General features: G+C 34.9%; 5 protein-coding genes across 8 annotated transcripts; 4 read left to right on the top strand and 1 right to left on the bottom strand.

The window, feature by feature from the left end:
- Positions 1–4,405, top strand: LOC118058655 (B3 domain-containing protein Os01g0234100). Of its 2 annotated transcripts, none has more exons than XM_035071377.2 (7): positions 1–301; positions 400–492; positions 1,916–1,956; positions 2,057–2,219; positions 2,306–2,512; positions 3,207–3,270; positions 3,384–4,405. In XM_035071377.2, exons 1-7 carry the CDS (start codon positions 218–220, stop codon positions 4,130–4,132), a joined length of 1,401 nt encoding a protein of 466 aa, XP_034927268.1. In that variant the 5' UTR covers positions 1–217; the 3' UTR covers positions 4,133–4,405. The 2 variants fall into 2 exon arrangements, with proteins under 2 accessions (XP_034927268.1, XP_034927267.1); XM_035071376.2 differs by having other exon boundaries at positions 5–301; positions 3,207–3,297.
- Positions 4,406–5,661: 1,256 nt separating this feature from the next.
- LOC118058654 (B3 domain-containing protein Os01g0234100) lies at positions 5,662–9,305 on the top strand. Its single transcript, XM_035071374.2, has 8 exons — positions 5,662–5,885; positions 5,978–6,019; positions 6,769–6,800; positions 6,903–7,065; positions 7,166–7,372; positions 7,941–8,031; positions 8,124–8,198; positions 8,291–9,305. Exons 1-8 carry the CDS (start codon positions 5,856–5,858, stop codon positions 9,043–9,045), a joined length of 1,395 nt encoding a protein of 464 aa, XP_034927265.1. The 5' UTR covers positions 5,662–5,855; the 3' UTR covers positions 9,046–9,305.
- A 609-nt stretch (positions 9,306–9,914) lies between these two features.
- Positions 9,915–12,840, top strand: LOC118058653 (B3 domain-containing protein At3g19184). The gene is made up of 7 exons (XM_035071373.2): positions 9,915–10,175; positions 10,312–10,413; positions 10,549–10,580; positions 10,698–10,860; positions 11,169–11,375; positions 11,802–11,946; positions 12,397–12,840. The coding sequence occupies exons 1-7, from the start codon at positions 10,053–10,055 to the stop codon at positions 12,405–12,407; spliced, it is 783 nt and encodes a 260-aa protein (XP_034927264.1). The 5' UTR covers positions 9,915–10,052; the 3' UTR covers positions 12,408–12,840.
- A 1,231-nt stretch (positions 12,841–14,071) lies between these two features.
- On the top strand, positions 14,072–16,791 carry LOC118058652 (B3 domain-containing protein At3g19184). The gene is made up of 7 exons (XM_035071372.2): positions 14,072–14,442; positions 14,554–14,655; positions 14,793–14,824; positions 14,954–15,116; positions 15,424–15,630; positions 15,999–16,191; positions 16,490–16,791. The coding sequence occupies exons 1-7, from the start codon at positions 14,320–14,322 to the stop codon at positions 16,498–16,500; spliced, it is 831 nt and encodes a 276-aa protein (XP_034927263.1). The 5' UTR covers positions 14,072–14,319; the 3' UTR covers positions 16,501–16,791.
- A 297-nt stretch (positions 16,792–17,088) lies between these two features.
- LOC118058650 (uncharacterized) lies at positions 17,089–26,010 on the bottom strand. 3 transcript variants are annotated; one of them, XR_012170730.1, is made up of 19 exons: positions 25,711–26,010; positions 25,334–25,507; positions 25,032–25,213; positions 24,837–24,942; positions 24,621–24,697; positions 23,969–24,056; positions 23,480–23,669; positions 22,678–22,804; positions 22,045–22,125; positions 21,828–21,929; positions 21,554–21,649; positions 21,292–21,366; positions 20,308–20,427; positions 19,584–19,712; positions 18,949–19,026; positions 18,117–18,203; positions 17,959–18,001; positions 17,485–17,571; positions 17,089–17,374 (listed from the first exon to the last, which is right to left on the bottom strand). XR_012170730.1 is itself a non-coding variant. In XM_035071370.2 (18 exons), the coding sequence occupies exons 1-18, from the start codon at positions 25,763–25,765 to the stop codon at positions 17,324–17,326; spliced, it is 1,905 nt and encodes a 634-aa protein (XP_034927261.1). In that variant the 5' UTR covers positions 25,766–26,010; the 3' UTR covers positions 17,089–17,323. The 3 variants fall into 3 exon arrangements, 2 of the variants coding, with proteins under 2 accessions (XP_034927261.1, XP_034927262.1); XM_035071370.2 differs by lacking the exon at positions 17,959–18,001; XM_035071371.2 differs by lacking the exons at positions 17,959–18,001; positions 20,308–20,427.
- Between the last annotated feature and the right edge of the window lie 250 nt (positions 26,011–26,260).

Raw genomic sequence — 26,260 nt, 5'->3', positions numbered from 1 at the left:
TTCTAACCTGCAGAGCCCTGCCTTAAAAAAAGCAACCTAAGAAAAAAAAAAAAAAAAAAAAAAAAAGAGAGAGCATACACGCCTATTCTATGCTTTTTATTTAGTTCATGTGTCAGCAACATAATCAAAGGACAGGAATCTGAAAGAGAAACCTGCAATAACAACAGCTAAAACCTTCGAAGCTAGAAGCAACAAGCCCTCCTGTCTGCTGCCAAACATGGATGCCAAAGAGGACCAAAACACTTCCCCTAAACCTCAGCTTCCAATATCCAACCCAGTTCCCCTTAATACTTATCCCAGGGTTTGTCTTTTTTGTCTCTCGCCTCTTCTTTTTCTCGTGTTTCTTACATGTCTGCTTATGTTTCTTGATCTTTGTAAATCCGTTTTGTTCACTTTCAGATTAGGAGAAGGAAGCCAAATATGTCCAAGATAAAGCTGACCCAGATCCATGAGAAGTCTCCAGAACCTGAGTACAAGACTGGTCATGAACTCGTGAGAATCTTTGCTTCTCTTGATACTCTCGGAAAATTGCAATCTTTTCTGTAATTTCAGATTAAACTTGGCTATAATCCCTGTCTTGTCGGTGTGTATTAGTTATATGGGTTCTATTTTGCTCTGAGAGGGACTTTGTTACGGTTCTTTTCTTTTCCTTCATTTGCTTTGTGTCCTGTGCTTGTTTCAGCTGTTTGTTGTTTCTTCAAGGTTTTAGGGCTTTTATAAAGCAATTTGTGGTTTGAAATGTCAGATTAGGTGAACCCTGTTAGGAATTTTTTTGGGGAAACGATAATAGCCTGAGGGAGCGTCGAGGTCACTAGTATACTGTAGTGGATGTCCTCTGTGAACTGGAATTATTAACTCCATGTGAAATTTTTCACTTTGATAGAAATTAAGAATTGGCTAAAGCGATATTAAGCAAAATTGGGACCTAAATATGATGCTACCACCTTTTCCTGTCTAGGGCACTAGTGTATTCCTTATTCGAACAACTTACAGTGTCCTTTAGGTAACCCTTTCTAGTGCGGGTCATTTCTTTCAATTCCAGGTTTCAATCAGGCAATACTTCTTCATTTTTTATTTTTTTATGACAGCTATTCTTAAGGTAGTCCCTATCTAGCCTGAACACAAGATGTTGTACCTATCCTATCACCAAGTTTGTTTGATTAAAATCAATATAGTGAACGCAGCAGAATGGTTAATGACTTACATTGAATTAAGCCCCGTAACCCTATTGAATTAGTGGTTTGAACTTTTCATGTTAAGAATATGTACTAGTAATGTTCTATGCTTTGTCCCTTTGTAAACCTTTCTTGGGTGGATCAATTCTTTCCATTACAAGTCTCAGTCTGCCAACATTTTGTCATTTTTATTTCTGATGATTTGCTATTCTCTATAGAAGGCCCTTTTCTAATCCAAACTCAATACATTAAACCTATCCTGACAGAAGATTTCTGGAATTAAGGTAAATAAAGTAAATGTAGCACCATGCTTGATAAACGCTTTAGATTAAGCCTTTTGAATTAGAGGTTTTGAAGTTTAAGGTAGGCATGAGTGCTGGGTTCAAATTTGTTCCATGCTTTGTACCTTTCATCCTTCCATTCCATTTTCCATAGATATTTAAGATATTTAAGATATTTCAGGGCATTGGGCAGCCAATTTTTCAATAATAGTAGCTATCTCTGCCTTCAATATGCATACAAATATTGGAGAAGGGATTCTTATTTGGTTGAGATGTGTTTTCTTTGAGTTGTTTGTACTTAATACAAACTGGCAGATTTCAATTAGAAGCCTGATTTTCTGCTTAATAGAAAATCTGGCATCATGTTCTCTTATACACCCAGGTTCTCTAGTATTCATTCATTTGTTGTTGTTTGATGAATTGATTAAAGAAAAAAACTTTTTGAAAATTCTTAAGCAGGTGTTGTATGATAAATCAGGGGAATCAAGGGAGCCTAGAAGGTTAGAGTATCTACCTGACAGTCTTATACTTTAGATTGAAGCATAAAAAAATTGATTTTATTGTATTCTCATCCTGATTCCTTTTTATATATCTGTATAGCCGCAAGCGAAAGAAAGACGCATTCAGTGTATTCTATGATAGTACTGAAACTAAGTCTCCTGCTATGGAACTGGCAGAGGAGATTCGAACAAATTTAGAAGCAGCATATCCTAGCTTTGCAAAAACTTTGGTCCGGTCAAATGTGACTGTCGGGTTTTGGATGGTAACATGAAATTCTGTCCCAAATTTAAGAATCAGATGGTTTATCTATGGTTTAGACTGCTTTATGTGCTCTTTCTCTCATGACAGCATCTTCCCATGCGGTTCTGCAAAATGCATTTGCCAAAGAATGATACAACAGTTTTTCTGGAGAATGAAAGTGGGGAAGAATACATACTAAATTACATAGCAGAAAGAACAGCACTGAGTGGTGGATGGAAAGCATTCTGTGCTGCAAACAATTTACATGAGGGTGATGTTCTTGTTTTCCATTTAGTGAAACCTTCAAGATTTAAGGTACCATTTGATTTTATAATCCTATGTTCCTCATTTTTTTAGTCAATAATTGTTTAGATGTCCTTTCTGAAATGAATAATTAGGAAATAGCATTCAATGATAGGAAAATTTTGGACTTCTTCCCAAAGCAAACTTGCTAATCACAAAATGCAATTATTTGTGTGGAGAACTAGAAAAAAAATCATCCTATCAAAGCCCTTCTATATGATGGCCCGGGGCCATATTTTATGAGAATGATCACATGAAGGAGAAAAGAACTTGAAGACTAGAGTAGATACTTTTTTCTTGTTTTAGAGTTCGCTGGCTGTGATTATGTAGTCCTGAAATGACAAGGTCTGTTTTGACATTTTAATCTCTGAGAGCAGAAAGGAATCATCCTTCATTCTTCACACGCACGCGTGCACACACAAGTGCGGATTCGCGAAAACATTGCCCATTCATTGAAAAGTGAAAACACAGGCAATGCTATGCATCTATGAGAATAGAGACGTTGTTCTTTTCTTTGAGAGCTGAAGCAAGAGTTGGCCACACTAAGTACACATACATGTAGAAAAAAGTTGGGATAGGGGTTTCATTTTCCTCACTCTAAATGCTGATCGGGCAGGCTTATTTTCTGAAGCTGCACTGAATCAAACTGTTACTCATGGCTATGGATTTTCAACTATGACAATTGCTTCACATAATTTTATCGTAGGTGTACATTGTAAAAGGAAATGGTTCTTCCCAAGGAGATGGGGAGTTTGGCATTCCAAGTTCAGGTGCTTATGGAAAAGAAATCATCTCTGGTATATAATTCTCTATTTTCTGCTTTGATGACTACTTAAACTTGATCTGATATATTCATAATTTCCTTCTTTTCCTAACATTGAAGAGCCAGCAGAAAAAGATGTAAAAAGCAGTAAAAAGTCCGAGCTTTTGGAGCTTCTTCCAGTTGGCCAGGAAGAGAATAATCAAGAGAATGGCCTGATTGCAGTGGAAAACAATAAAGGCTATGTTGCAGATCAATCTGAGAATGAAAGTGAAGATCGCGCCTCTGAAACTTTGCGAGTCATCAAACTTTCAGGACCCAGTGTTGATTTTAATAATGTAAAAGGCATTGAGAATTTCAGAATTCTTTTAAACGGTTTTGCTATAGACTCTGAGCTCTCTGAACATCATCGGACTAAGTACTACGAGCTCTGTCGCTCACAGAACTCATTTCTGCACAGCAATCTTCTCAACAGTATTAATCATAAATTGGCAGTTGAAATAATAATTGGGACTGTGGACATTTCGGAGGGGATTAGATCTTCAAAGCTTTCCAGCTCTCAAGCTGATTATGGAGTTTGGGACAAGACTTTGAAAGGATTTGAGCTGTTGGGCATGAAAGTTGGATTTTTGCGCGAGAGGTTGAGCCGGCTAATGAGTCTTGCTCTGGAATCAGAAGAGGCAATGGAATCAGAATGCAGAGAAGTTAGACTTGAGCAAGCTCGTGTAGATGAGGAGATGAAAAGCCTTGAATTGAGGCTTTTGAAATTGAAGGAGACAAGGGAAAAACTTGATGATGAGATGGAGATTCTGAAGGAGAATGCCGAGAAGCATGAGCTTATGTTTCAGGAAGCGGTCAACGCCCCATGGTGAAGAGAACTGCAACAACGGGAAACATTCCTCATGCTAACAGGATGGAGGTAACAACATTGATACCCGAGTTGTCAATGGGAGTAGTGTATGAGTATTGTAATTCTATGTTTTAAAGTAGCTGTAACCATGTTAGCGATCTGCAAATGGAGATGTTGTAGCCAGGACTGTAGTTTATGCTTGTGAGATTCTTGAGTTAACTTTGTTATTTAACTGGTGCAACCATGCATCCATGTAGTTTTTAATGTATAAATTATCAGATACTCACAGACAGAATTGGTTGTCGTTCTCTTTTACATGCACGCAGGATCTGCCATGTAATAGTTATTATCCGTTAGACTAATGTTTGCGAGAGACAGTACCGATCCCAATAGTAATATGAAAATTGTGAAAACTAATCCTACAATGTAAAACGATATCTACGTGACTCGTGTTCAATTTATAAGATTCATCCCTAGTCGATTCACACAAATTTATAAGATTTAAATTGCTTAAAAGAGGAGGAAAAATGGTGTTTTCAATTCCCTTAAAACTCTATATGAATATATTTTATTTTATTTTGCCATCTTTTTCCTTATTTTCATTTTCATTTTTTTTTTTAACATGGAGACATTTTTCTTTTTTTTTTCTTTTCTTTTAACTGAATCTTAATCAGATCATCAATTTGATCAATAGGTTTCTCCATTTGTCTTGGATTTATGATAATTAACATTGAACTCCCTTCCCAAATTATAACAAGGGAAAAATTCAAGGAATTCCTGCAGGAAGAGAAACATGGCAAAGGTTAATAATTAATCACCGAATTTAGTATTGTTTAAAAAGTGTTTGATATTGCCTTGATTTTTAAAAAATAATTATTTTTAAAATTATTTTGTTTTTAGTATTTTTAAATTTTTTTGGTGTGCTGATATCAAAAATAAATTTTTAAAAATAAAAAAAATATTATTTTATTAAATTATTAAAAAAAAACACTTTAAAAAAATCATTATCAAAACACAAATAAAAATCTTAATATTCAAAGTAATTTTTTTGCGTTCTCCTGTTATAAAACACTAGAAGTCAAGACTGTGATGCATAATGATTTTTAAATTATTTTTTATTTAAAAATATATTAAAATATTATTTTTATATTAATATATTAAAACAGTAGAAAAATATATAAAAAATTAATTTAAAGTTTTTTTTTTTGCCCAAAGGCACAGATACTCCCACCCTTTTACTTCGTGCATCCTTTTCGGAAAATCTCCCAGCTTAGCCCGTATGTTTTCATCAACTCAGCAAATAAGCCCCCAACATAAGAGTTTCATCACATTTACCCTTATGTTCCTCACTTTTTGTCAACTCATCCCAATTCAATTGAACTATTAACGAACATAAGGTAAGTTTATAAGGGTTGATTTGCTGAATTGACACAAAACAATGGCAGGTTTCCTTCCTTTTTGTTTTGTTTTCACTTTTCCCCTTGGGGGGTATGGATGTCGGGCTACCGAATAGAAAGAAACCCACTTGATAAAACCAATAAATATATTTAAAATTTGGCTCCATTTTCAGAGAAGTGACATCTCAGGCTTAAAAGAGTGGTAGACAGTACAAATTTCAAATTAACGGTCTTTTCATCTTCTCCTTCGTCTCAGACCTTGTTTCACGTTCCACATGTATTAAAAGTTTACCCCTTGTCTTTGACGCACCTTCTTCTTGTTGTTGGTTACCACGATTTTCACCAAGCATGGCTGTTCTTCAAGTAAACAAACAGATGGTCATCTCTCTCTCTCTCTCTGTGTGTTGAGTCCCGTGCTTCTGCAGCTCAGGTTGTTGGCTAAATGTGTGGGTTTTGGGTTTACATTGCAGGAAAAGCGAGGAAGGGCACCGAAAGTGAATGAAATAAAAAAGGTTTGCTATTTTTTGTCTCTCTTTTTCTTTAAGAACTAGAACTTATGTGCCCTGTTGCTCTGGTTTTTTTTTTTTTTTTTTTGGGGGGTGGCGGCGGCTCTTGTTGGTGAATCGCTGTTGATGTTCTGGGCTAATTGAGCTAGCCCAGTTTGTTTATGTTTTGAAGTTAAGAGACTGATCAATGTTAGCTGGTGTCACTAGGTATTCTTAGCCTAATTTTGTGTTCACAAAACAGGTTTCTATTTTTGGCCTCGGAAAATGGTTTTTCAATTATTTAATTTTGATAGTCTTTCTGATCACTTTTTTTTTTTTTTTAAATGGAAACAATTTGAAGGGCACAACCATGTTAGCTTTTAGTAATAGCTGAAATTAACTGAAAATTCTTTCAAGTTTGAGTGACTGTATACTACTCATTCCACATAAATGATAATTTGGCAGTTTAGAAGAACTTGAAGGGTTGCTTTGAGGGGATGCACGGAAAGAACAAATTTGGAAAACATTATTGATGAAATTGAAAATAGCTCTTACAGATGGAAAGCTAATTCATGTTCTACATGTTTTTATGCTCTTGTGCTTTCTGAAAACAATAACAAACAGAACCAAAGCAATAACAGACGGCTGCTTAAAACATTCTTTTCCTCACCAAGAAAATCATTTGTATTCTGATGCACTACTGAAAGTTCCCATCTTGTTTAAATGTTAAAAATGGTAAAGCTCGATTGATTAGAGAATCGCCAATTCTTGAACAGGTACCGAGTAATGTTTCTGTGAAGTCTGAAAGGTCAGTGGATTAAATTCAGAGGCTATCCAATATTCCCTTAACTGTAAGAAGCAGCGTTGTATTGTAATCTGCACAATGTTAACTAAATTTTATTCTCTATAGCCACACATCGAAGAGAGCCAAAATTGATGACCTATATGATAATGAGGAAGTTAAATCTGATGTCATGATGCGAGCGAAAGAAATTCAATCTAATCTATCACCTGAACTCCCTAGCATCATAAAGCATATGCTACCCTCGAATGTTACCAGAGTATTTTGGCTGGTAAGCTTCAAGCTGGTTCTATTCTTTTGTTGACAGTTTTTCATAGTTTATGATATTTGATTCTCCGAGTGATCTGAATGGCCACCTTTTTGGATGGAAGCATTTTCCTAAGAGTTTTTGTGAAGCATATTTGCCGAAAGAGGACACTATGGTTGTTTTGGAAGATGAAAGGGGAAAAAGTTATGAAACAAAATATCTTGCTCGCAAGGTGGGCCTCAGTGCTGGATGGAGAGGGTTCTCCATCGATCACAAAATAATGGAGGGAGATGTTCTGATTTTTCATTTAGTCGAGCCTGCCAAATTCAAGGTAATTTTATAAATCTTAATCTTGACTGCACAATTGCTGGATTCCTTTATTTCAATTGCTACTCTCTAGGGTCCCAAAATAAATTGAATGATTTTAGTTGCTTCGAAAGTTTCAGGATTGCTTCGAGAAACAAAACTTTAAGCCAACAGACATATAAATCGTTTTTTACTATTTGAAGCCTCGGAGAAACTGGCTACTAGTAGGCAATTTAGATGCTAAATCTTAAACTTTCAAGAATAAGAAACGAGGGAGTAGGGAAATTTTATCTAGTGGTTATTCATATAGTCTCATGATCTTAGTTTAGATTCGTTGGATTCGTGGCTATGTATCTTCTGTATCTTATGAGAGTTGGAATTTGTCAGCTCTTGCCTTTTCAAATACCTGCAGCCTTAACTTTGCCAGGCACATTGATGTGAATCAACGCATCACAGAATAAATGAGGACCAGAAACAGTTTCCTGAGCCTATTGCATGCGGATTGTGAGACATCATTCGTGAAAGTTATTTTGCATGAATATCTCTTTCTACAAATTCTATTATTAATTCTATTGCTGTTTGGCTTCATTTAGGTCTACATTGTGAGAGTAAATGATTCAGAAGAAGTAGATGGTGCTCTTGCCCTTTTGAAATTGGAAGCTGGTGTCAAACAAATGGGTCCTAGTAAGTTTCAAAGTTCTGTATTCATTTATGCTCACTTATCAATTATGAACGGCAGAGAGCATTATGTTACCTTTCATCTTCCTTATCTGCAGTCGGTAGTTCAGAAGAAGTGGATGGTGCCCTTGGCCTTTTAAAATTGGAAGCTGCTATTAAACAAATGACTCCTAGTAAGTTTCAAAATTCAGCACCCACTTTGGCTCACTTATCAATTAGGAATGACAGAGCATTGTGTGATCTAACATATCTTCGTTATCTACAGTCAATGAAGCAGTTCATGTAGAAAAACTGAGCAAGGTAAGCGAAGAGATGGAAGATCTGGATTTCGAACATCTATCGCATGACAATCCTGAAAAGAACTGTGAAAAGAACGTCAAGATGACCTGTCTTACCACCTTTGGGCCTATATCAGATCTGTACGAATATGAAAGTGAAGATCTTGGCTCGGAAACTACAGATGGAGTCAGATTGTCAAAATCTGCTGTTGATTTTAAAGAAGTGAAATGTTTCGAGGATTTTGACATTCTTGCAAATGGCTTAGTAATTAACAGTGAGCTCTCCAAACACCTTCAAACCAAGTATTATGAGCTTTGCTGCAGTCAAAATTCCCTTCTCCATGACCATCTTCTTGATGGCCTTAACTGTAAACTGGTTGTTGGAATGCTTTCGGAGACTATCAATATTGCAGATGCCATTAGAGCTTCAAAGCTTACTACTTCCCTGGAAAGCTTTGCAATTTGGGAGAAGACTCTGAAAGCCTTTGAAGGCTTAGGAATGAATGTCGGTTTTTTGCTTGCTAGGTTGGGACAGCTTATGCACCTATCTGCTAAATCAAAGAGGTATGAGGAAGCTACTCTGCAAAGAGTGAACGCCAAGGAGGAGATGAAAACTCTTGAGGCAAAGCTTTTGGAAGTGAAAGACACCATAAATAGGCTAGGCGTTGAGATTGAGAAATTAGTGGTGGATTCTGAGAATCTAGAGCTTAAGTTCCAAGAAGTTGCTAAAGCCCCATGGTGATGAAATGACTGGCTTGTTTCTAGTTTTTGTCGGGGAACAAACCCATTTATGTCACTGTGTCCTTCAATGTTTTTGTGAAGCATTCATTCACCACTCAGAATGTATCCCTAAATACTAGAAGAAAGCAAGATTAAGTGATATATTACAAGAAAATTTTGTGGGGCCTTTCTTGCGTGCACTGTAAGAAAATAGAAGCAAAGTGAAAATAACTAAACTACAAAAAAAAATAGTGAGAGTGATTTTCTCTCGCATATACACAAGTCGTCCATTGGGTATGGTTTTTTCTCCAAAGACTCACTTAGTAAAACGTAAAGATTATCTTGTATTTTCGTAATGTAGCTATGACAGTTACAAACAGTTAAAGGATGGTTTCAATGAAAAAAACAAAAAGGTTTTGTTGCTTGAATAATAAATTATTTTAAATGAAATTTATAAATATTTATATTCATTATTTTATAAACTTGAATAATAAATTATAATTATATCCCTTACCCTTACTATTGGTATATTTAGCTCTTTTGGTATTACATTTCAAATATGGGTTCAACAAATTTTAATTTTTTTTTTGTTTAAGATTATTTTTTTTATATTTTTAAATTATTTTGATATAGATATTAAAAATATTATTTTAAAAAAAATAATACTACATTCATAATTATATCTTCCCAATTTTAAAGCTTGTTTAAAAACTCGATTCAAATTATATTTTTAAAAATAAAAAAAAATATTATTTTAATATATTTTTAAATAAAATTACCTCTAAACCTCAGGCAAAGAAGAGAATCGAACGTACCGTTGCTGACGTGAGCCAGATTTTGAATTCAAACAAAGCTAGTGAAGTATTAAATCTGTACAAAACCCAAAAAAAAAAAAAAGGAAAGGAAAGGAAACCAACAGTGCTGGTTTTTCTTCATCTCTTTTTCACATCCTCTTCAAGTCTTTTTTTCATCAATAAAAAAGAGAAAAAAGGGGTTGGGTTTTTTGAATCAGAAAGTGTGACACAAAAAATGGCAAAATCAAAGCAAACATACGAGGAAATCAGGCAAAAGAGGATGGAAGAGAACAAGAAAAGGATGGAAGAGCTCAACCTCACAAAGCTTTCTCAAAGTCTCCTTTCTAAGCCATCTCCAGTACGTACTTTTTCTTGTAAAAAAGGTGCTTTAATTTTCGTCTATGTGTGTGCATTTGCTATTGTGTTTTAATGGATCTTCTCTTCTTCTTCTTTTTTTTGTCTTGTTTGAATGTTATGTGATAATAATTGAACAGGTGAAGAAAGGCAAGCCCAGAACTTTTAGGCCAGCAGCGGCCTTAACTCCTGTGAGAAGATCGCCTCGAGTTGCAGACATGTCCACTGTTAGCTATAAAGAAGTAAGGATTTTGGCTTTTGAATAGCAAAAGCTTACATTTTTTATTTCAAAGTCCAGACCTTTGAGATGCCATGTTCGATTTTTGGGCTAACATGCAGTGGTGGTGTAATTGAAAGTATCTTTTGTTTTCTCGCAGTTACCAGTGGAAACTTTGGAGAGAACCCGAAGGTTTGTTACCGGAATTCTTTTGTTTAAAAGATTGAGGGCTTGAAATCTTGGTGGATGTTTTTATGCAACTATGATTATGTAATTCTTATGTTTTTGTGATGATCATTTGTATTGTAGAAGCTACAGTTCCCGAAGGAGAGGTTTTGGGGTTTATGCTTCTAGTGAAGCGAGGGCGTATGCAATTGATAAAGCAGAACAAATTCAGTCACGTTTGGGAGCTGATTTCCCGAGTTTTCTAAAACCCATGGTCCAGTCACATGTCAGCGGATGCTTTTGGCTGGTAAGAAATCAGTGGTTTTGCCTCATTATTGTAACTATAGAAAGCTAGAAGGAAAGAATCTTTCTTTTGAGAAAGTTGCTGGCTTGTAAACAGACCAATTATCACTACATTTTTTCCTTTTTCAGTAGATACCAATTGAGAAACTGAAGAGGTAAAAATTTGGAGAAATAATTTGTCAATTTTGGTCCTTTTCATGTTCAATGATCATCATGTCCTTGTTCTCCAAACAGTAAAGATGGTAGGTAATTGCATGCTCAGATTTTACTAGGGGATTGGAGTTTTATGAAATCACTGAACGTATCTATCAGGGCCTGCCAGTTTACTTCTGCAAGTCGCATCTTCCCCTTAGTGATGAAATGATGACTTTGGAAGATGAAAATGGAGATGAATTCCAAACGAAGTACCTTGCTCGAAAAACTGGTCTTAGTGGCGGATGGAGAGGGTTTTCCCTTGATCATGAACTCGTTGATGGAGATGCGTTAGTATTCCATCTAGTCAGCCCTACAAGATTTAAGGCAAGCACCTTAATTCACTCTTTAAAACCTATGCTTGATTTGTTTTACAATAGGCTTGGGCAATGTTCCTGGTGCAATGTGATTAATCTCTTGTTATATCTCAGTTGATACAGAATCTTTGACTGGTGTGCATTTGAATTGTGGTTTAAAAGTAAGTTCTATGATTTAGATATTGTGCAGCAGGGTAAAATACTAAACCTTGGACTGTATGCAAACATTGCCCCATCGGACCAAAATGGAATTATTGCCTCAATTTATTGCTTCTGGTTCATGTCCTGTTATATGTTTGGCAGGCCTGCCTAAACAGAATGATGTCTTAACGAAGTATTTTTGCCCATTTTTTCTGCTACGCTTATGTAGATGGAATTACAGCCACATGAGTAATCTATGCGTCTCAATTCTCTCAGTTGCGACTCTTTTTATTAGGTGTACATTGCAAGGGCATATGATTCAGAAAACAACGAAAACAAGGAAGACATGGAGGAAGATAATGAAGGGAAGGAAAACATTGACAATGACAAGAATTCAGATTCCAAGCACTTGGATGGGATAGCCAAACGAACCAGAGCAAGTAATTGCTTTTCAACCCTTCAAAATCTTCAGAAGTTTTCCATGATAGGAAATCAATCCACATAAGTAGTCATATTAGTAGTTATATAAATAGATTCTGATTCCTAAATTGAAATTTGAGTACCTGTTGGGATGCGTTAAAGTTTAAGCTTGATTTAGTGAAAATCTATGTTCTAACTGGGAATCCCCATCAACGCTAACATTTAAAAAACGATAGGAATACTTTGTGGAAATTTGATAGGTAAAAACACTTGCTTCAAGGATTCTTGAACTGCTATCAAGAATCTTTTTCTTGTTTACTGCCATTCATATGCTGGCATAGGTAAATTTTGGTACTGGTCAGAAATATTAGAAGACAAAAATGAAGTACTGATCCATTCGCACCCGCATTTATATCACCTTAAAACCATTCTACAAGTTTCTGAGTCGGATATATTATTGCTTTTTCCAGGCAGAAAGTAGTGTTTCATGATGTGGAGCAGCAGCAAGTTTCCTTCTTCGCAATATAAGAGCTAACCTATTGTGGAGAAATGAATCTTTTGTTTTGGCTTGGCTTGTCTCTGCAACATGCCATTGTGGAATTGAAAGGCACTCGCTAATTACTGATTAGATTTTGTCAAGTAGCATAGAAACAGTGGCTGAGAACTGAGATTCATAACATTTTTTTGTTTACTTCATCGATTGTTGTTAGGTTATTGAATCGTCCCAGAGGAGAGCTGCCAATTTGTTAGTATTGCTTGTGAAAATAACATGAACCAGAGCTAACAACTGAAATGAGATTGTGGATGTTTTGAACAAATGAAGTTTTGGACCAGATACGGCTACTGATCAGATTTATTAGTTGGAGTCCCCTCCTTTGACTTAACGGGGATGTTGTTTTGAAAAAATCGAGATTTTTTTGAAGTGTTTTTTATTTTTTATTTTTTTATTTTAATATTAGCATGTTATAACTATATATAAAAAATAGTTATAAAAAAATGAAAAGCATTTTTTATGCAAAGAGATTTTATATGCATGGATCCTCTGCTACGAGGAAGTGTTGGTTCGCATTGAAATTTGACAGAGGTGGATGAAAGTTGGAGACAAGAGTATACTAGCAGTGATTTTTTTTTAAAAAATGTTTTTTATTTAAAATTTTATTAAAATATTTTTTTATTTTTTAAAATATATTTTTGATATTAGTATATTTTAAAATAAATAAATAAAATTTAGAAACATGATTTCCGAAAAAATTCTAAAACAAGAATAATATCCTTAAAAAAAAGAAGTAGTGGTTCATCTATAAATCAAAATTACTAATAAGAGAGAACGTCATGATATTTTCATGTGGTCAAATCAATTAAATTAAAAAAACTGATTCTCCCGTTAAAAAATGAACCAGAACGCATTTTTGTATTTTAATTTTATTAGTATATTAGTCATATTATTAAGGTATTCATTTAGATAGTAAATGAATTTGTTTTTTCAGTTATTATTTTATATTCAAATAACTATGAGAAATAATTTTTTTATAAATATATTATTTGTAATATGAATGATATATTTAAAATCTAATTAAAAAAAAACTAAATTTCTATAAAAATTAGCTCAACAATAAAGATGATAATTTAGACCTGATTTGGACGAATAGGTATTTTTTTTAAAATCTAATAGGTAATAGGTAAAGTATATATATTATTAAATCTGACATAAAACTCGTTGAAATTTAATTTAAAAAATATATATTTATAATATATAATATATTTATAAAATATTTAAATTTTTTTAATATAATATGATATATACATATCTTAATACTAATATAAAATACATGTATATAAATAATATTTATTATTTATTATATTTATGCTTACTTCAAATATATATATATATATATATATTATTGATTAATAAATAAATAATAGATAATAGATATTTGTTATATATCTGAAATTTAATGAATAATTTATAAATATTTTAATTTATTAACTGATAAATAATAATTAAGATATAAATATTAAGAAATTCAACTCAGATATCTATAGAAAAAAGAACTCTTTTAATCATAAACGAAAAAAAACTCTACAATCCACATGGCAAATGTAAATGCCCTAAGAGGCACACTTTTCAAAAAAAGAAGAATGAAAACCCAAAATATAGAGTTGATGACACGAACCAGGTTTTGAATTCAAACGCTACTAAACAAGGCGCTCACTCTTACAACTCACCACTCCACCACTGACCTTCCATACGGAGAGAGAGGCCGACAGATAATACTGTTAGGAAAAAAAAATCGATACTCAATAGTTTACTTTCTCCTCAACTTTTTATTTCGAGTCCTTATTTTTTTCACTCTAATAAAAGGGGGGGAAAAGTTCATCTTTCTGACAAAAAAATGATGAAATCAAAACAAACGTACGAAGAAACCAGGCAAAAGAGGATGGAGGAGAACAAAAAGAGAATGGAAGAGCTCAACCTCACAAAGCTCTCTCAAAGTCTCCTTTCCAAGCCATCTCCAGTGAGTACACACAGTAAATGCTTTTACTCGAGTATTTGTTTTGTTATAATGGTTTTTTTTTTTTTTTTCTAGTATGTTTATGGAGAGATTGTGTGGTAATTAAATAAACAGGTGAAGAAAGCGAAGCCCAGAATTTCTAGGTCACCAGTGGCCTTGACTCCTGTTAGGAGGTCGAACCGGGTTGCAGACAAGCCTCCCGTTAGCTATAAAGAAGTAAGCTTTGGTTTTTGCAACGATGACAGATTAATTTTTTATATTAAAGTTTAGACCTCTGAAATGCCAAGATTGATTTTTGGGCTGATATATAGTGATTAGTTTCTTGAAAGCAAGTAACCTTTGATTTCTGGCAGGTTCCAATTGAACCTTTGGCGAGACCCAGAAGGTTTTATACTTGGACCTTTTTTTCTCAAAAAAAAAAGAAAAAAAAAGAGAGATTTTGAGTACTTTTAACATTTTGTTGGGTGTTTTGTAACTTGTCTTATGTGTTTTGTGAGTGGCACTTGTATTATAGGAGCTATCAAAGGAGGGATCTCTTGAATAGAGTTTATGCTTCTGATGAAGTAAGGATATATGCAATTCATAGGGCAGATCAAATTCAGTCAAGTTTGGGAGCTGATTTCCCAAGTTTTGTAAAACCTATGCTCCAATCACATGTCACTGGTGGGTTTTGGCTGGTAAGAGTCCATGGTCTATCTAATTAATTTATAGCTCTAGAGAGAGGGAGAGAGGTTGACTTGGTTTTTATCAAAAAATGGTCAGTTTACAAAGGTCATCCCAGAACTAAAAAGTTTCCGGTTTTTAGTAATTATCTCCCATTTAATGTACCATGTACACGCAAGATTTTACTGTCCTCCAAGTAGTCATTTGTATAATCAAGCTGATCATTAATATTTGTATGATTAATTTTTTTCTACAAAAGATGGGAAGTTCATGAAATTTCTGTCATTGGGTCAATAACTGTGATTTCAATGTTACCAATAGGGTCTGCCGGTCCCCTTTTGTAAGGCTCACCTTCCCCATTATGATGAAATGATTACTTTGGAAGATGAAAATGGAGATGAATCTGAAACGAAATACCTGGCTGGAAAAACTGGTCTTAGTGGGGGATGGAGAGGTTTTGCTATTAATCATGATCTAGTTGATGGAGATGCATTGGTATTCCAGTTTGTCAGCCCTACTAAATTTAAGGTGCGCCTTCTCACCCATAAAACTTGTACTCGATTTATTTAACAATATTAGGCAGAGACATTCTTCGTTGCCGTGTGATCGACCTCCATTAAATTTCTGTCAATAAGGATATTTTGTTTTCTGGCCCAATGCAAAATTGGCTGGAGGATGCAATTTTAATGATGCAAGCTACATGCTGAGCTGCAAATTGTATGCAAGTATTGCCCCATTTGAGCGATGAAGGATCAGCCTGCCTATCTGAGTGATGTTTTAACATAGTGTTATTTGTAAATTCAGAACTGTCTATGTTTTCTGCTGCAGTTATGCTGGTGAGCCGTTGTTGTTTTCTATGTATATCAATCCCCTCGGTTACTACTTTTTTTTACCAGGTGTACATTGTAAGGGCATATGATTCAGAAGACAATGAAGATCAGGAAAACACGAAAGACAACGAAGTCAAGGATAACACGGAAGACAATGAAGTCAAGGATAACACGGAGGACGAGGGAAAAATTGAAGAAAATGGCAAGGTTTCGGATGCCACAGATTTGAATAGGAGATACCCCAAACGAATCCGAGCAAGTAAGTACTGCTTTTCAGCCCTTCAAAACCTTTAGTAAAAGCAAGTCTTTAGATAACCCATTTGGGGAGGGGGCAACCTAATTTCAACATGGAGCAGTTTTGAGATGGATGCCGCCACCAATAGTCCAATACACCCCTTCACTGTGGCATCTAAATCGGATGTTCCTCCGGACTCATTTCTTCGAACACATACCAGAAATAGAAAATTGAATGCCCCGCCGCAAAATCAATAGATCACACATATTTGGATGAAAATCAATTTACAAGGTTCATGTCTTGTATTATTGCTTTTTGACAGGCCAAAAGTAGCGTTTGCTATAGCTGGGCAGCAGCAAGTTCCTTTGGTTTCAGCGTAGGAGCTAATCTATAATGGAGAACTGACATTTTGGTTTTTGATCCTGTAACGAGCCATCATGGAGTCGAAAGGCAAGCAGATCATTATCATTTTGTAGCATAGAAACAGTGGTGAAGAACTGCACTTGTAATATCATTGCTTGCTTCGTGATTATTTTAGGTAATGTTTAATGAAAGTCGACTATCTCACTTCGTCTGTCGATAAAATCTTGTCGTTGCAATGGCAGCGCCCAAGGAATTTTTTCAGAGATGTCTTAATCAGTGTGGGTTGTGAGACTAGCATGAACTAATGAAGCGAGCAAGATGATAGTTCTTTAAGCTTGGAATTCAAAACCATTGAAAATATCCACCACGATGAAGGCATGAAGTAGTTTTTCCTTGGAATTTTTTTCTTAGAAGAATGAAAGAAGATGGAGAATGGACAATAGCCAAAAACAGAAGCACGGATAAAACCCCAAAGAATGTTGCGAATTGAAGGGCCGTGAGGCCATGAGTGCACTGGCTACTGAACTAATATTGTGCCTCCAGCAAAAACTAGAATCATTTGAATCAATCAGCTCAATTTTTCATTTCATACATAATCTTGGAGAGTAATTAAAATCCATTGCATTAACGTAACGAAAAAAAATCCATTTGCATTAAAAAACGGCGACACTGTTGTAACTCAAACCTTGGTAAAAGGTTTCGTTATTGTGGTTTATTTGACAGAACTCAACGGATAAGATGATCTGGATAGACCCTTCAATTTCTTTTGTCATGTCCGCTGATCCGCAAATGCTCATAATTTTGACTTTTGTTCACTGAAGCTTGGATCAATGCAGACGACAACCTGTAAAATATATGTTGTAAAGAATTGAGTCATCTTGTGATCATGATCTTTAAAAAGGAAAAACACAAATAAAATGAACTGGAGCATAATAAAGTCAGCATCCTGCACACCTTGCCAACACTTTTACCCGAGTGAAGGTACTCAACAGCATCCGCAACAGAATGGACACCGTCAAATCTTTTTTGGTCTAACACAACCTGTTACAATTGAATAAAATCAGTTCAATCTTACGAGTTCAAGTTGACGAGCAATGATGTTTGTGTAGGAGACAGTGTTTGCAAATGATATTAACATCGTAAACAGGTTTCATTTTAATTGGAGAACTTCCTTCACTTCCTCTTGCATGGCTTTAATCTAATACTTCCTACTTCACTCACCATTATTAGTCAATACTTAAGCTTCTAGGCTGCATCCAAACTAAAAGGATGTGATGAATTTGCAAAACTTGCAAAACAATACGCAAAGTCTATTTAGTTTTGGCCATGCATAAAAGGGAGTAGAAGAACGCAATTTGTTCAATTCAAAGAAGTCAGCATGTGCTTTGGAAGAGAAAACCAGTGAGTGCGAAGGAAAAAAATTATCACCTTTATTCATCTCAATGATAGAAAAAGGAAAGGTTCCTGTGAGCTTGAAATAGGGGGCCAACAAAGCAATTTAAAATATAGCTTCATACAGCTATCGCAGTTTGAAAAAAAAAAACCAGAAAAGTCTTCTAAATAATAGAACCAAAAGAAAGAATTACCTTGAGCTTTCCAGAAGCGAACATGTTATATAGTCTGTCTAGATGTTGTGCCCACAAGTGAGTATGTTGTAGAAGGAAAAAACCAGCCTGTAATCCACAAAAAGGAATCAAAGGCGGCCAGTATTTTTATCTCGTCCAAGATAATTTATATAATGCTCCACTTGATTGCTGATGATCATTCAGTTCTAGCAAAAAGTACAAGGTTCGTACATCTTTTCCATATCCTAAGAGGGCAGAATACGCTATGTGGTACATCCATGCTTCCATTGGCAAAAGCCAAGGCAAATCAAGATGCACAAAAACTCTACGCATCAAAAGGGAAGAAAATAATTGGGTGCATTCAGATATGTAGAAGCAAGCAATGTACTTACTTATAGGAGCTTACTACAAGCTAGTATATTCCACAAAGATGGGTTGTGAAATTAGTTCGAAAACAACAACTCTAACCCCTTAACCTTGACATACAGAACATTTTAGTTGTAGCAATTGAGCTTGGGTAATTTTTAGAGTTTTCAGGTTTAAACAATATCATCAAGATTAGTATTCACTTGAAAAGTATATTAAGTTAGTGAACATGGGCAGGTGGTAATGCTAACTGGCCAAGAAATGGAAGTGTGTCATCAAGATTAAGTTAGTCATCAAGATGCTCTTGCAACGCATACAGGAAACAAAATCATGTTGAATAATCACTACTCAACTGAGTAAGGACATCAAAATATTCCATGAAATATGAAAGTTAGAATGTAAAATAAGTAAAATAATGAACTTTAGATTCATAAAATGATATGGAAGTGTGTGATGACACCACATTCATAGTCTAGCAGCTACATACCACAGTTTGACTTCTTGCTAAAATCTTCTCACAGAGTCCTGTATAATTAGCTGGTGTCCATCCATGCTCTCCTTGATACTGGAAAAAAAGAAGAAGAAGAATGAATCAGCTTATGGACAATGTATAATTTACAACATCAATTAAGGCAAAAGATATTGCAAATTGCCAATTGCACATCAATACCAGACACATGTAATGTAGTCTGCTCAAGGACAGCCTCATAAATTTAACCATATGATTATTCAATTTGAAATATAAGAAATCTAACATGAAGTGAGGAATGGGAATTGACATGATTATGTTGACCGCATAAATTTGAAATAGCATTGAGTTTGTCCATCAACTTCCATAGAGATGATGATGAATTTCATTTTACACAAGTTATTTTTCATGTTGATAAGGTAAGAACAAACACAAGTTTTTCTCCCAGCTCTGTGAACATGAGCATCCCAGGCTAAAGTAAATAGTAGTTTGGCTTCACAAAAGGTACACCAAGGTGGCGTGCAAACAACATTCAAGTAATGTTAAAGTTTGTGATAAAACTAGATACAGTAATTTTTTGTAATTTAAAAATGAGAAAAAGGAAAAATAAAATCTGAAATACAATCAATTGAGACGCTTGTCAGGAAAGCAACCTGAGAAATCATTCCGATCACAATGAGTCGTCCGTGCATCGCCAAAGCATTCAAGCATAAATCAAACATGTCACCACCAACAGATTCATAGATGATGTCAATACCTTTTGGAAACTCCTTTTTTAGAACCTGGCAGAATTGAGTCGTAAAATTACTCAAAGCACAGCAATCAAAGGAATTTAATTGCAAGATTCATGAAATTTCTATACTTAGATCCCATAATCTCCTATACAAATGTGAGATTTACTTGGCAATAGTGAAGGCCTTTTGCACATTTAATAATACAGCTCACTTATTACAAGCCCACAACAGCTTTGTTCTATATTTGTGCAAGAGAAACACAACTAAATAAAAATTCTTCAGTATTGGCTCTAAATTTTTTATGCAAAATAGGATCATATTTCTTAGAGATGTTTTAAATTTCCGACTTAAACAGTGTGCCAGCAACTGCATCCAATCTCCTATGAAATCCCAATTGTTTGGAACTCTCTTTTTTTTTGGAATGGAATATTTACGGAATCCCAATAAATATGATCAGACCTTATTCCATGTGATTTAACCCTTTCTTATTCTTAAGCAAGTCCACATGCATGGGCTTAATTCTGCACAATTTTGATAAGACTACTGTGTTTGCTGGGAGGAGGTAGGAAGGAGCGGGGATATCAGGCAGCCCTATTTGATGAATTAGTAATTCACTGCATGGCATAAAATCACACATACATACCGTTTTAATATCTTCAACTTTATAATCTATGACTCGATCAACTCCCAGTTGTTTTAAAAGAATTGCCTTTTCATTACCTCCACAAGTTGCAACAACTGTATTTCCTGCCAATTTTGCTAGCTGCAAGTTAAGTATTCACAACATTTAACCATTGCCCATGTGAAGATGGAGATCAATGATTTGGCAAAACTTAAATGAGAACTGAATGTTAAACTACCCACCAAGAAGAAGAAATATATGGGTAAAAGAAAACATACAAAAGATATAGCTTATTTTCCAATATTTATGAATGCCATCATAGTTTGCATCTGTCCACCTCTATCTTATAGAGACACACTAAAAGTTAAAGTATTGTTCCAAAATGCATAGTATAAGGAGAATACCGTTGCAGTTCTCTCTTGTTGTTGTAATATCCATTTTTCATGTGGTCTGTACAAATCTATCCTAAACTCCTCTCCTTTTTGTTGGATGATTATCAACAACAGCATATTTGGTTTTTGCGACATGTTAGAGAATATAAAACATCATTTGTGGTACTTTTGTAATTGAACCTTGTGGGTCTTTCAGATGGAAGAATTATATTCCTAGATTAAAAACCTAAAGATGTTCAAACCTCAGTGACCTCTGTTCTGAAAGGAACAGCACAAACTTTCCTTTATACTCTATACTGCTAATTCTCCAACATATGATCTTTAAAAACAAGTGGAAATTTTTCCAAATCATATTCTAGAAAAGGGTATTTTAGCTACAATCATAGAATTAGAATTGTTCTTCCTGTTCACAACAAGGATTGAATCTATATGATTTTTCACAACTCAAACATATAATCTGTTTTTCTATTCCAAGTAATTGATATGCTGTTGGAATACAAAATAAATTGAAATAAAAAATATGAAAGCATTAGACACAGCCTAAATCACATTCAGCACTGTCTACTTTATGGATTAAGAATTGAAGACCATTCATTAATGAAAAAAATTGAACCTGGACAGCAAATTGACCAGTCCCTCCTGCAGCAGCAGTCACAACAACTGCTTCTCCAGATTTCATTTGTCCACACTAAAAGTTCAACCAGAGAAAAATATTGTCAGAAGGAAACAACCCAAATCATTGCACAGATTATTATTAGATATACTCTAGAAAATAGTGAGACATTTCCGATGAGTAATAACACCAAACCAAATATAAATTAATACAAAACGAAGCCAGGTAATTGACCAGAATTAACATGTGAAAGAAGCACGACCTTTTCAAGAGCAATTGATGCAGTCATCCCTGAAGTCAGCAAGGCAACAACTTCAGGATCTGGTCTAGGTACAGGAAGGATATGTTTTGCTGGAACCTAAATTGAGTACAAAAGCAGGTAAAAGCTTAACACTTGCATATTCACAAAATCAACATTTATACATCTAACAATCATTTTCCTTTTTTTTTATCTAAAAATCCATTTATGATGTAGATAATGAAGCAAGTCTTGCTAATTGCCAAACATTGAAACAATTCTGCTTGGGACTTAATACCACTGTGAATTCAGTATAACTCCCAAAAGTCATGAGTGCAGCAGGAGTGCCAACTTTCAAGTCAGTAACAGATTCCCCCACAGCTGCAATTATTCCCACTGCCTGGAAACAAACGACATTAAAAGTCAGGTAGAAACCATAAATACTAACAGTCTGAAAAATATTATAATTAGTAGCCTCATGATCAAGATTGTCTTAATGGGATTTTAATACACACCTCAAAACCAACATCAAATGGAAGACTGGAGGTAAGGTCTTGGTTCTTGCCAGAGAAATAACGACCTGAGCTGAAGTTCACCTGCTCAAAAGTTCATAGCAAGTCTTTGTTTAGGTATTCAATGCACAAGTGTTTTTGCACACAGATAGAATTGCATAATCATATGTCGAGATGGATGGATCATCAATGCTGGTGTCAATGGTACCAAATGGGGGCAAAACAAATGACTTGACAACATGAGTGTTCCTTTCTCCAGCATTTTTCACAGCCTTCACATTCTTTTTTTATAAAGCGGTCACTGTTCTGTGAATTAGCTGTTTTCTCTTATCAAATCCTCTCTGAAGTGAAGAAAATAGCAAATAATTTAACACACCTAGCCAGTATGGACAGAATTGTAATCTGCTTCAACAAAAGTTATATTTATGATCGGTCATCTCATGAATTCGATAACCATCCTAGAAGATCTAAATAAAAGTCAAACAATAGTGTTGTTGCTGCAGCTAGTAACTGGTTACACAGTGAACCAAACAGTTCATCTTTTTTTAACAACAGGTTAAAGTCTGGAAACAACAATCAATGACCAAAAAAGAAAATGTAAATTAAAGAAAATTCTTTTGGGGATCGTGAACTTACATCACTAGCATTTACACCAGCATAAATGACTTTCACAAGAACTTGATGTGATCCAATGGGTAATCTCAATGGTACGCGCACTATGCGGGTAGCATTGCGAAAATTATGGCTCAAGGTCTGAACAACTCTGAACAGAAAAAAAAATGTATTGGTCACTGTCACTAACTGATTGGCAGATACTTGCCCCTTGAAATGTTCATGATAAAGTAATTGACAAACAGATTGATAAAAAAAATTACATGCATGCTCTCTTCTGTGAGATAGAACAAGGTAATTAAAGAAAACCAAAAAGGCATGAGGCTTATATTTCTCAAATTCACAAGGTAAGCACCTTACAGAGATGGTAGTATCTTTAAGAACTTGCCATGAAACCAATTCCAAACTTTTCCATGAACCAAGTGGCTAAGCATGTATAATTGGTAAAGAAAAAGAGTCTATATATCATTTACTTATCCATTATACATACCATTAATTTATACAGCTATTTTTAGCAGTCTTCCACCTTGACTTTGTTTCCATTGGTTAGTGATTTTACTACTCGCATGCTATTTTTGAAATAAATCAGTAAGCTGAGAAAGGAATAGAAGGGATTGTCCATGCAATAATTTTGGACCTTTAAACATGTGGAAAAAAGAATTATAAAGAACAAAGAAATTTTTGGATGGAAGGGTGGCATCCTATCTTGATGAAGATAAATCTAGCAGAGTATTTTAACGAATGTGAATTAACATTGAATTGAAGTCTAATAAACAGAATCCATTAAAAAAAGTGGAAGTTATAAGTTTGACATAACTTCACTCACAGTTTCTCATAACTCAGAGGAAGTTGAAGGTTCACTGGGGCTTGGTATGACACTCTTCTTTTGGAATTTGAAGAACGCACCAAGTATTTTGCTTCTTCCATGGGAGTGGGCCAATACTCCATGCCTCTACGATTTGTAATCCACAGGCAAGAACCAGCTTTACTCTCATCACTGATAAGCTCAAAAGCACCTTCAAAAGGCAGAAACATTGGAGTTTCAGAATTTTTCTTTAGAGAGAGAGTTTCAGTGACAACTGTTATCATGTATTGTTAAAAATTCCTTCTGACATGTAGTATATAGCAAGCAGTCAATAGGTAAGTACTGATACAGGGGGGGATTAAAAACAACTAAATAATCTTCAGGAACTTGTACAAGAGATTGGACAAATGTTTCACAAGTACAGGAGTAGCAATCGAATACAGGCATTATTAAAGATTTCTGAACTAATAAACTAATAGTTACTTATTTGGAAGAAATATTGTACTATACCTTTGACAACCATTTTCATGGGAACAAAGCCTCCAATCATGTCAATAAATTTAGAATCGACTTTCTCTGCCAACTGTGTTTTAACAAACTGCACCGGATTTTCCAACAAATAAAATAACTATCCACGGTAAGAAGTACATCCACTGTGTGCTTGTATATTCATACAAAAAAAATAAAATGCCACAATTTGAATTGATGTTTAGTTAAAAGTTCTTAAAAATGGATTGGGAAGAAAAGCAGGGAGACAATTGGTTTCACAGAAATAGATTTATCGACATAAATCAGGAACATAAATATATAATCCTGATCGTGACATTATTCCAAGAAGAATAACAGAGATGAGCTGATGCTATAGTTGCCAATTTAACTTCCATTCACAAAGGTCTGCAGATAACATGAAGTGATGACCATAGTACACAGAAGCCTAAGCTATTATATGATAAATTTAACTTCTATATTTACTTATGAGACTATGGGATTTTTTTGTTTATCATGATGAGTCTTATTGAAGGAAAAGGGAAACAAATAGGAAAACGTTATTCCCTTATACCCTTTTAGAAAAAAGAAAGAAAGAATTCCAACCAAACCAGTGAAAGAAAAAAATGAGTAAATAACTAGTAGAACTACACAAGCTTTGATGTTATAGCCTCACCTCAGGGCAAAGCACATTGATGCGTATACCCCGGCGTTTATAAGGAACAAGTGATCTAGTGAACATAACAACACCACCTGAGAAACAAATCTTATGAGCATCGGAGTATTTGAGATGGAAATTCATACACTTGTCTGGATTAACTATTGTTCATTGATTAGGAAAAAAAAGTACGCAGTGATCAACACAAAGTTGATGGAATGGAAATCACCAGACCTTTAGAGCCAGCGTAGATAGGATCACCATACATTGGATAAAGACCAGAAGCAGATCCCAAATTTATAATAACTCCAGGCTTCTGCGCAGCTAGCATACTGTTTATCTGTCCAGATATTGCAGGTAATAATTATTCAGTAACCAGATATTTTCATGGACAAACAAATGAAAAATGATAAGCTCAAGTAAGATTACCGCAAGGTGAGTACAATCAATTACTGCAAGCAAGTTCACATTAACAGTATGCTTCCACGAATGAGTACCATCTGTTTTATCTTTATAAAATGGTATGGGATTACTGATTCCAGCACCATTAATACAAATATCCATCCCTCCATATGTTGCCACATGCTTCTCAAAAGCAGCAGCTAAATCTCCTATTTACATCACCAAAAAAATAAAAAATAAAAAATCAACATAACCATCACAATGGCACGACCTTATATGCAATCAAAGTTTAAATTTAAATCCAAAATGATAAGTATGAATAAACTTACTTGATTTTGAGACATCGCATTTAATAAAAAGAGCAGACGGAAATCCCAAATTGGGATGGAATTTGGCATTCTCTTTCTCGACAAGTGACGCAACTTCCTTTCCTTTTTCTTCAGAGAAATCAATAACAGTCACGAATACCCCCTTCTCTCCAAGAGCTAAACTAAGCGCTCTCCCTATAAATACACAAATCATAAATACAAGAAAAAACTAACAGATTAAATATCATAAAATGAAAAACTGAGATTCGCTGAATCGAGGATATTCAGATAAAGTGAAGCTGGTTTTACTAGCAGAAGTTGATTGATTAAGAAGAAAAAAGGGCAGTTTCAGTGATTGATCTTAAGCTGGATAATCACAAACGCGAAAAAGAAAATACCGATTCCAGAGGCACCGCCAGTGACTATAGCTGATAAACCTGGTTTGATTTCCATTTTCTTTTTAGTTGTGGTGAAGAGATTAATTTCTTGGTTTTATAACAGAAAAGGGGGGGGTGGAGAGGTGGGAATGCAAGAAAGATGGATTGGAGGAGTGGAGTATTCTAATGGCGGGCTGGATTGGTTTTGCCGGATGGTAAGGCTGATTCTGTCGTCGTCTGGGTTCAAAAATCGAGGTGGTGATTTTTTTATTTATTTACATAGTAACAAGTGTACACATTGAGGTTTAAATCCAGGATACAAGAAACCTTTGCCACCGCTGGGCTTATATTAACAGGATCTGGAGTTCTGGATAACTAAAGATATTTCCGCATCGAGTTTCCATGTTGGAATCACGTGGACTAGAGGCTTTTCCAGCATTGTGAAAAATATGGGGAAATTTTTCTCTCCTTTTATATTTGTATTTTCCCTTCTTTTTTTTCATATGCAAGGAGAAGCGTGTTTCTTTTCGGAATTCATATAAGAATCTCATATTTTTGACGTGTATATTTT

The sequence above is a fragment of the Populus alba genome, chromosome 9 (genome assembly GCF_005239225.2).
Source record: "Populus alba chromosome 9, ASM523922v2, whole genome shotgun sequence".
NCBI classification, from domain to species: Eukaryota; Viridiplantae; Streptophyta; class Magnoliopsida; order Malpighiales; family Salicaceae; genus Populus; species Populus alba.
This window is presented reverse-complemented; position numbering and strand designations above follow the sequence as displayed.

What these genes read in the sequence shown, in the direction of transcription:
- LOC118058654 (XM_035071374.2), top strand. Translation starts at nt 5,856, where the DNA reads ATGGCTGTTCTTCAAGTAAACAAACAGATG. An exon ending in TTCAAGTAAACAAACAGATG is followed by an intron (nt 5,886 to 5,977) that starts GTCATCTCTCTC and finishes TTTACATTGCAG; the next exon opens with GAAAAGCGAGGAAGGGCACC. An exon ending in TGTCAAACAAATGGGTCCTA is followed by an intron (nt 8,032 to 8,123) that starts GTAAGTTTCAAA and finishes CCTTATCTGCAG; the next exon opens with TCGGTAGTTCAGAAGAAGTG.
- LOC118058655 (XM_035071376.2), top strand. Translation starts at nt 218, where the DNA reads ATGGATGCCAAAGAGGACCAAAACACTTCCCCTAAACCTCAGCTTCCA. An exon ending in GAATCAAGGGAGCCTAGAAG is followed by an intron (nt 1,957 to 2,056) that starts GTTAGAGTATCT and finishes ATATCTGTATAG; the next exon opens with CCGCAAGCGAAAGAAAGACG. An exon ending in TGACTGTCGGGTTTTGGATG is followed by an intron (nt 2,220 to 2,305) that starts GTAACATGAAAT and finishes CTCTCATGACAG; the next exon opens with CATCTTCCCATGCGGTTCTG.
- LOC118058653 (XM_035071373.2), top strand. Translation starts at nt 10,053, where the DNA reads ATGGCAAAATCAAAGCAAACATACGAGGAAATCAGGCAAAAGAGGATG. An exon ending in TCCTTTCTAAGCCATCTCCA is followed by an intron (nt 10,176 to 10,311) that starts GTACGTACTTTT and finishes ATAATTGAACAG; the next exon opens with GTGAAGAAAGGCAAGCCCAG. An exon ending in CCACTGTTAGCTATAAAGAA is followed by an intron (nt 10,414 to 10,548) that starts GTAAGGATTTTG and finishes GTTTTCTCGCAG; the next exon opens with TTACCAGTGGAAACTTTGGA.
- LOC118058652 (XM_035071372.2), top strand. Translation starts at nt 14,320, where the DNA reads ATGATGAAATCAAAACAAACGTACGAAGAAACCAGGCAAAAGAGGATG. An exon ending in CTCCCGTTAGCTATAAAGAA is followed by an intron (nt 14,656 to 14,792) that starts GTAAGCTTTGGT and finishes GATTTCTGGCAG; the next exon opens with GTTCCAATTGAACCTTTGGC. An exon ending in CCTTTGGCGAGACCCAGAAG is followed by an intron (nt 14,825 to 14,953) that starts GTTTTATACTTG and finishes CTTGTATTATAG; the next exon opens with GAGCTATCAAAGGAGGGATC.
- LOC118058650 (XM_035071370.2), bottom strand. Translation starts at nt 25,765, where the DNA reads ATGGAAATCAAACCAGGTTTATCAGCTATAGTCACTGGCGGTGCCTCT. An exon ending in CATTTGATGTTGGTTTTGAG is followed by an intron (nt 21,930 to 22,044) that starts GTGTGTATTAAA and finishes GTTTGTTTCCAG; the next exon opens with GCAGTGGGAATAATTGCAGC. An exon ending in CGGGTAAAAGTGTTGGCAAG is followed by an intron (nt 17,375 to 17,484) that starts GTGTGCAGGATG and finishes TATATTTTACAG; the next exon opens with GTTGTCGTCTGCATTGATCC.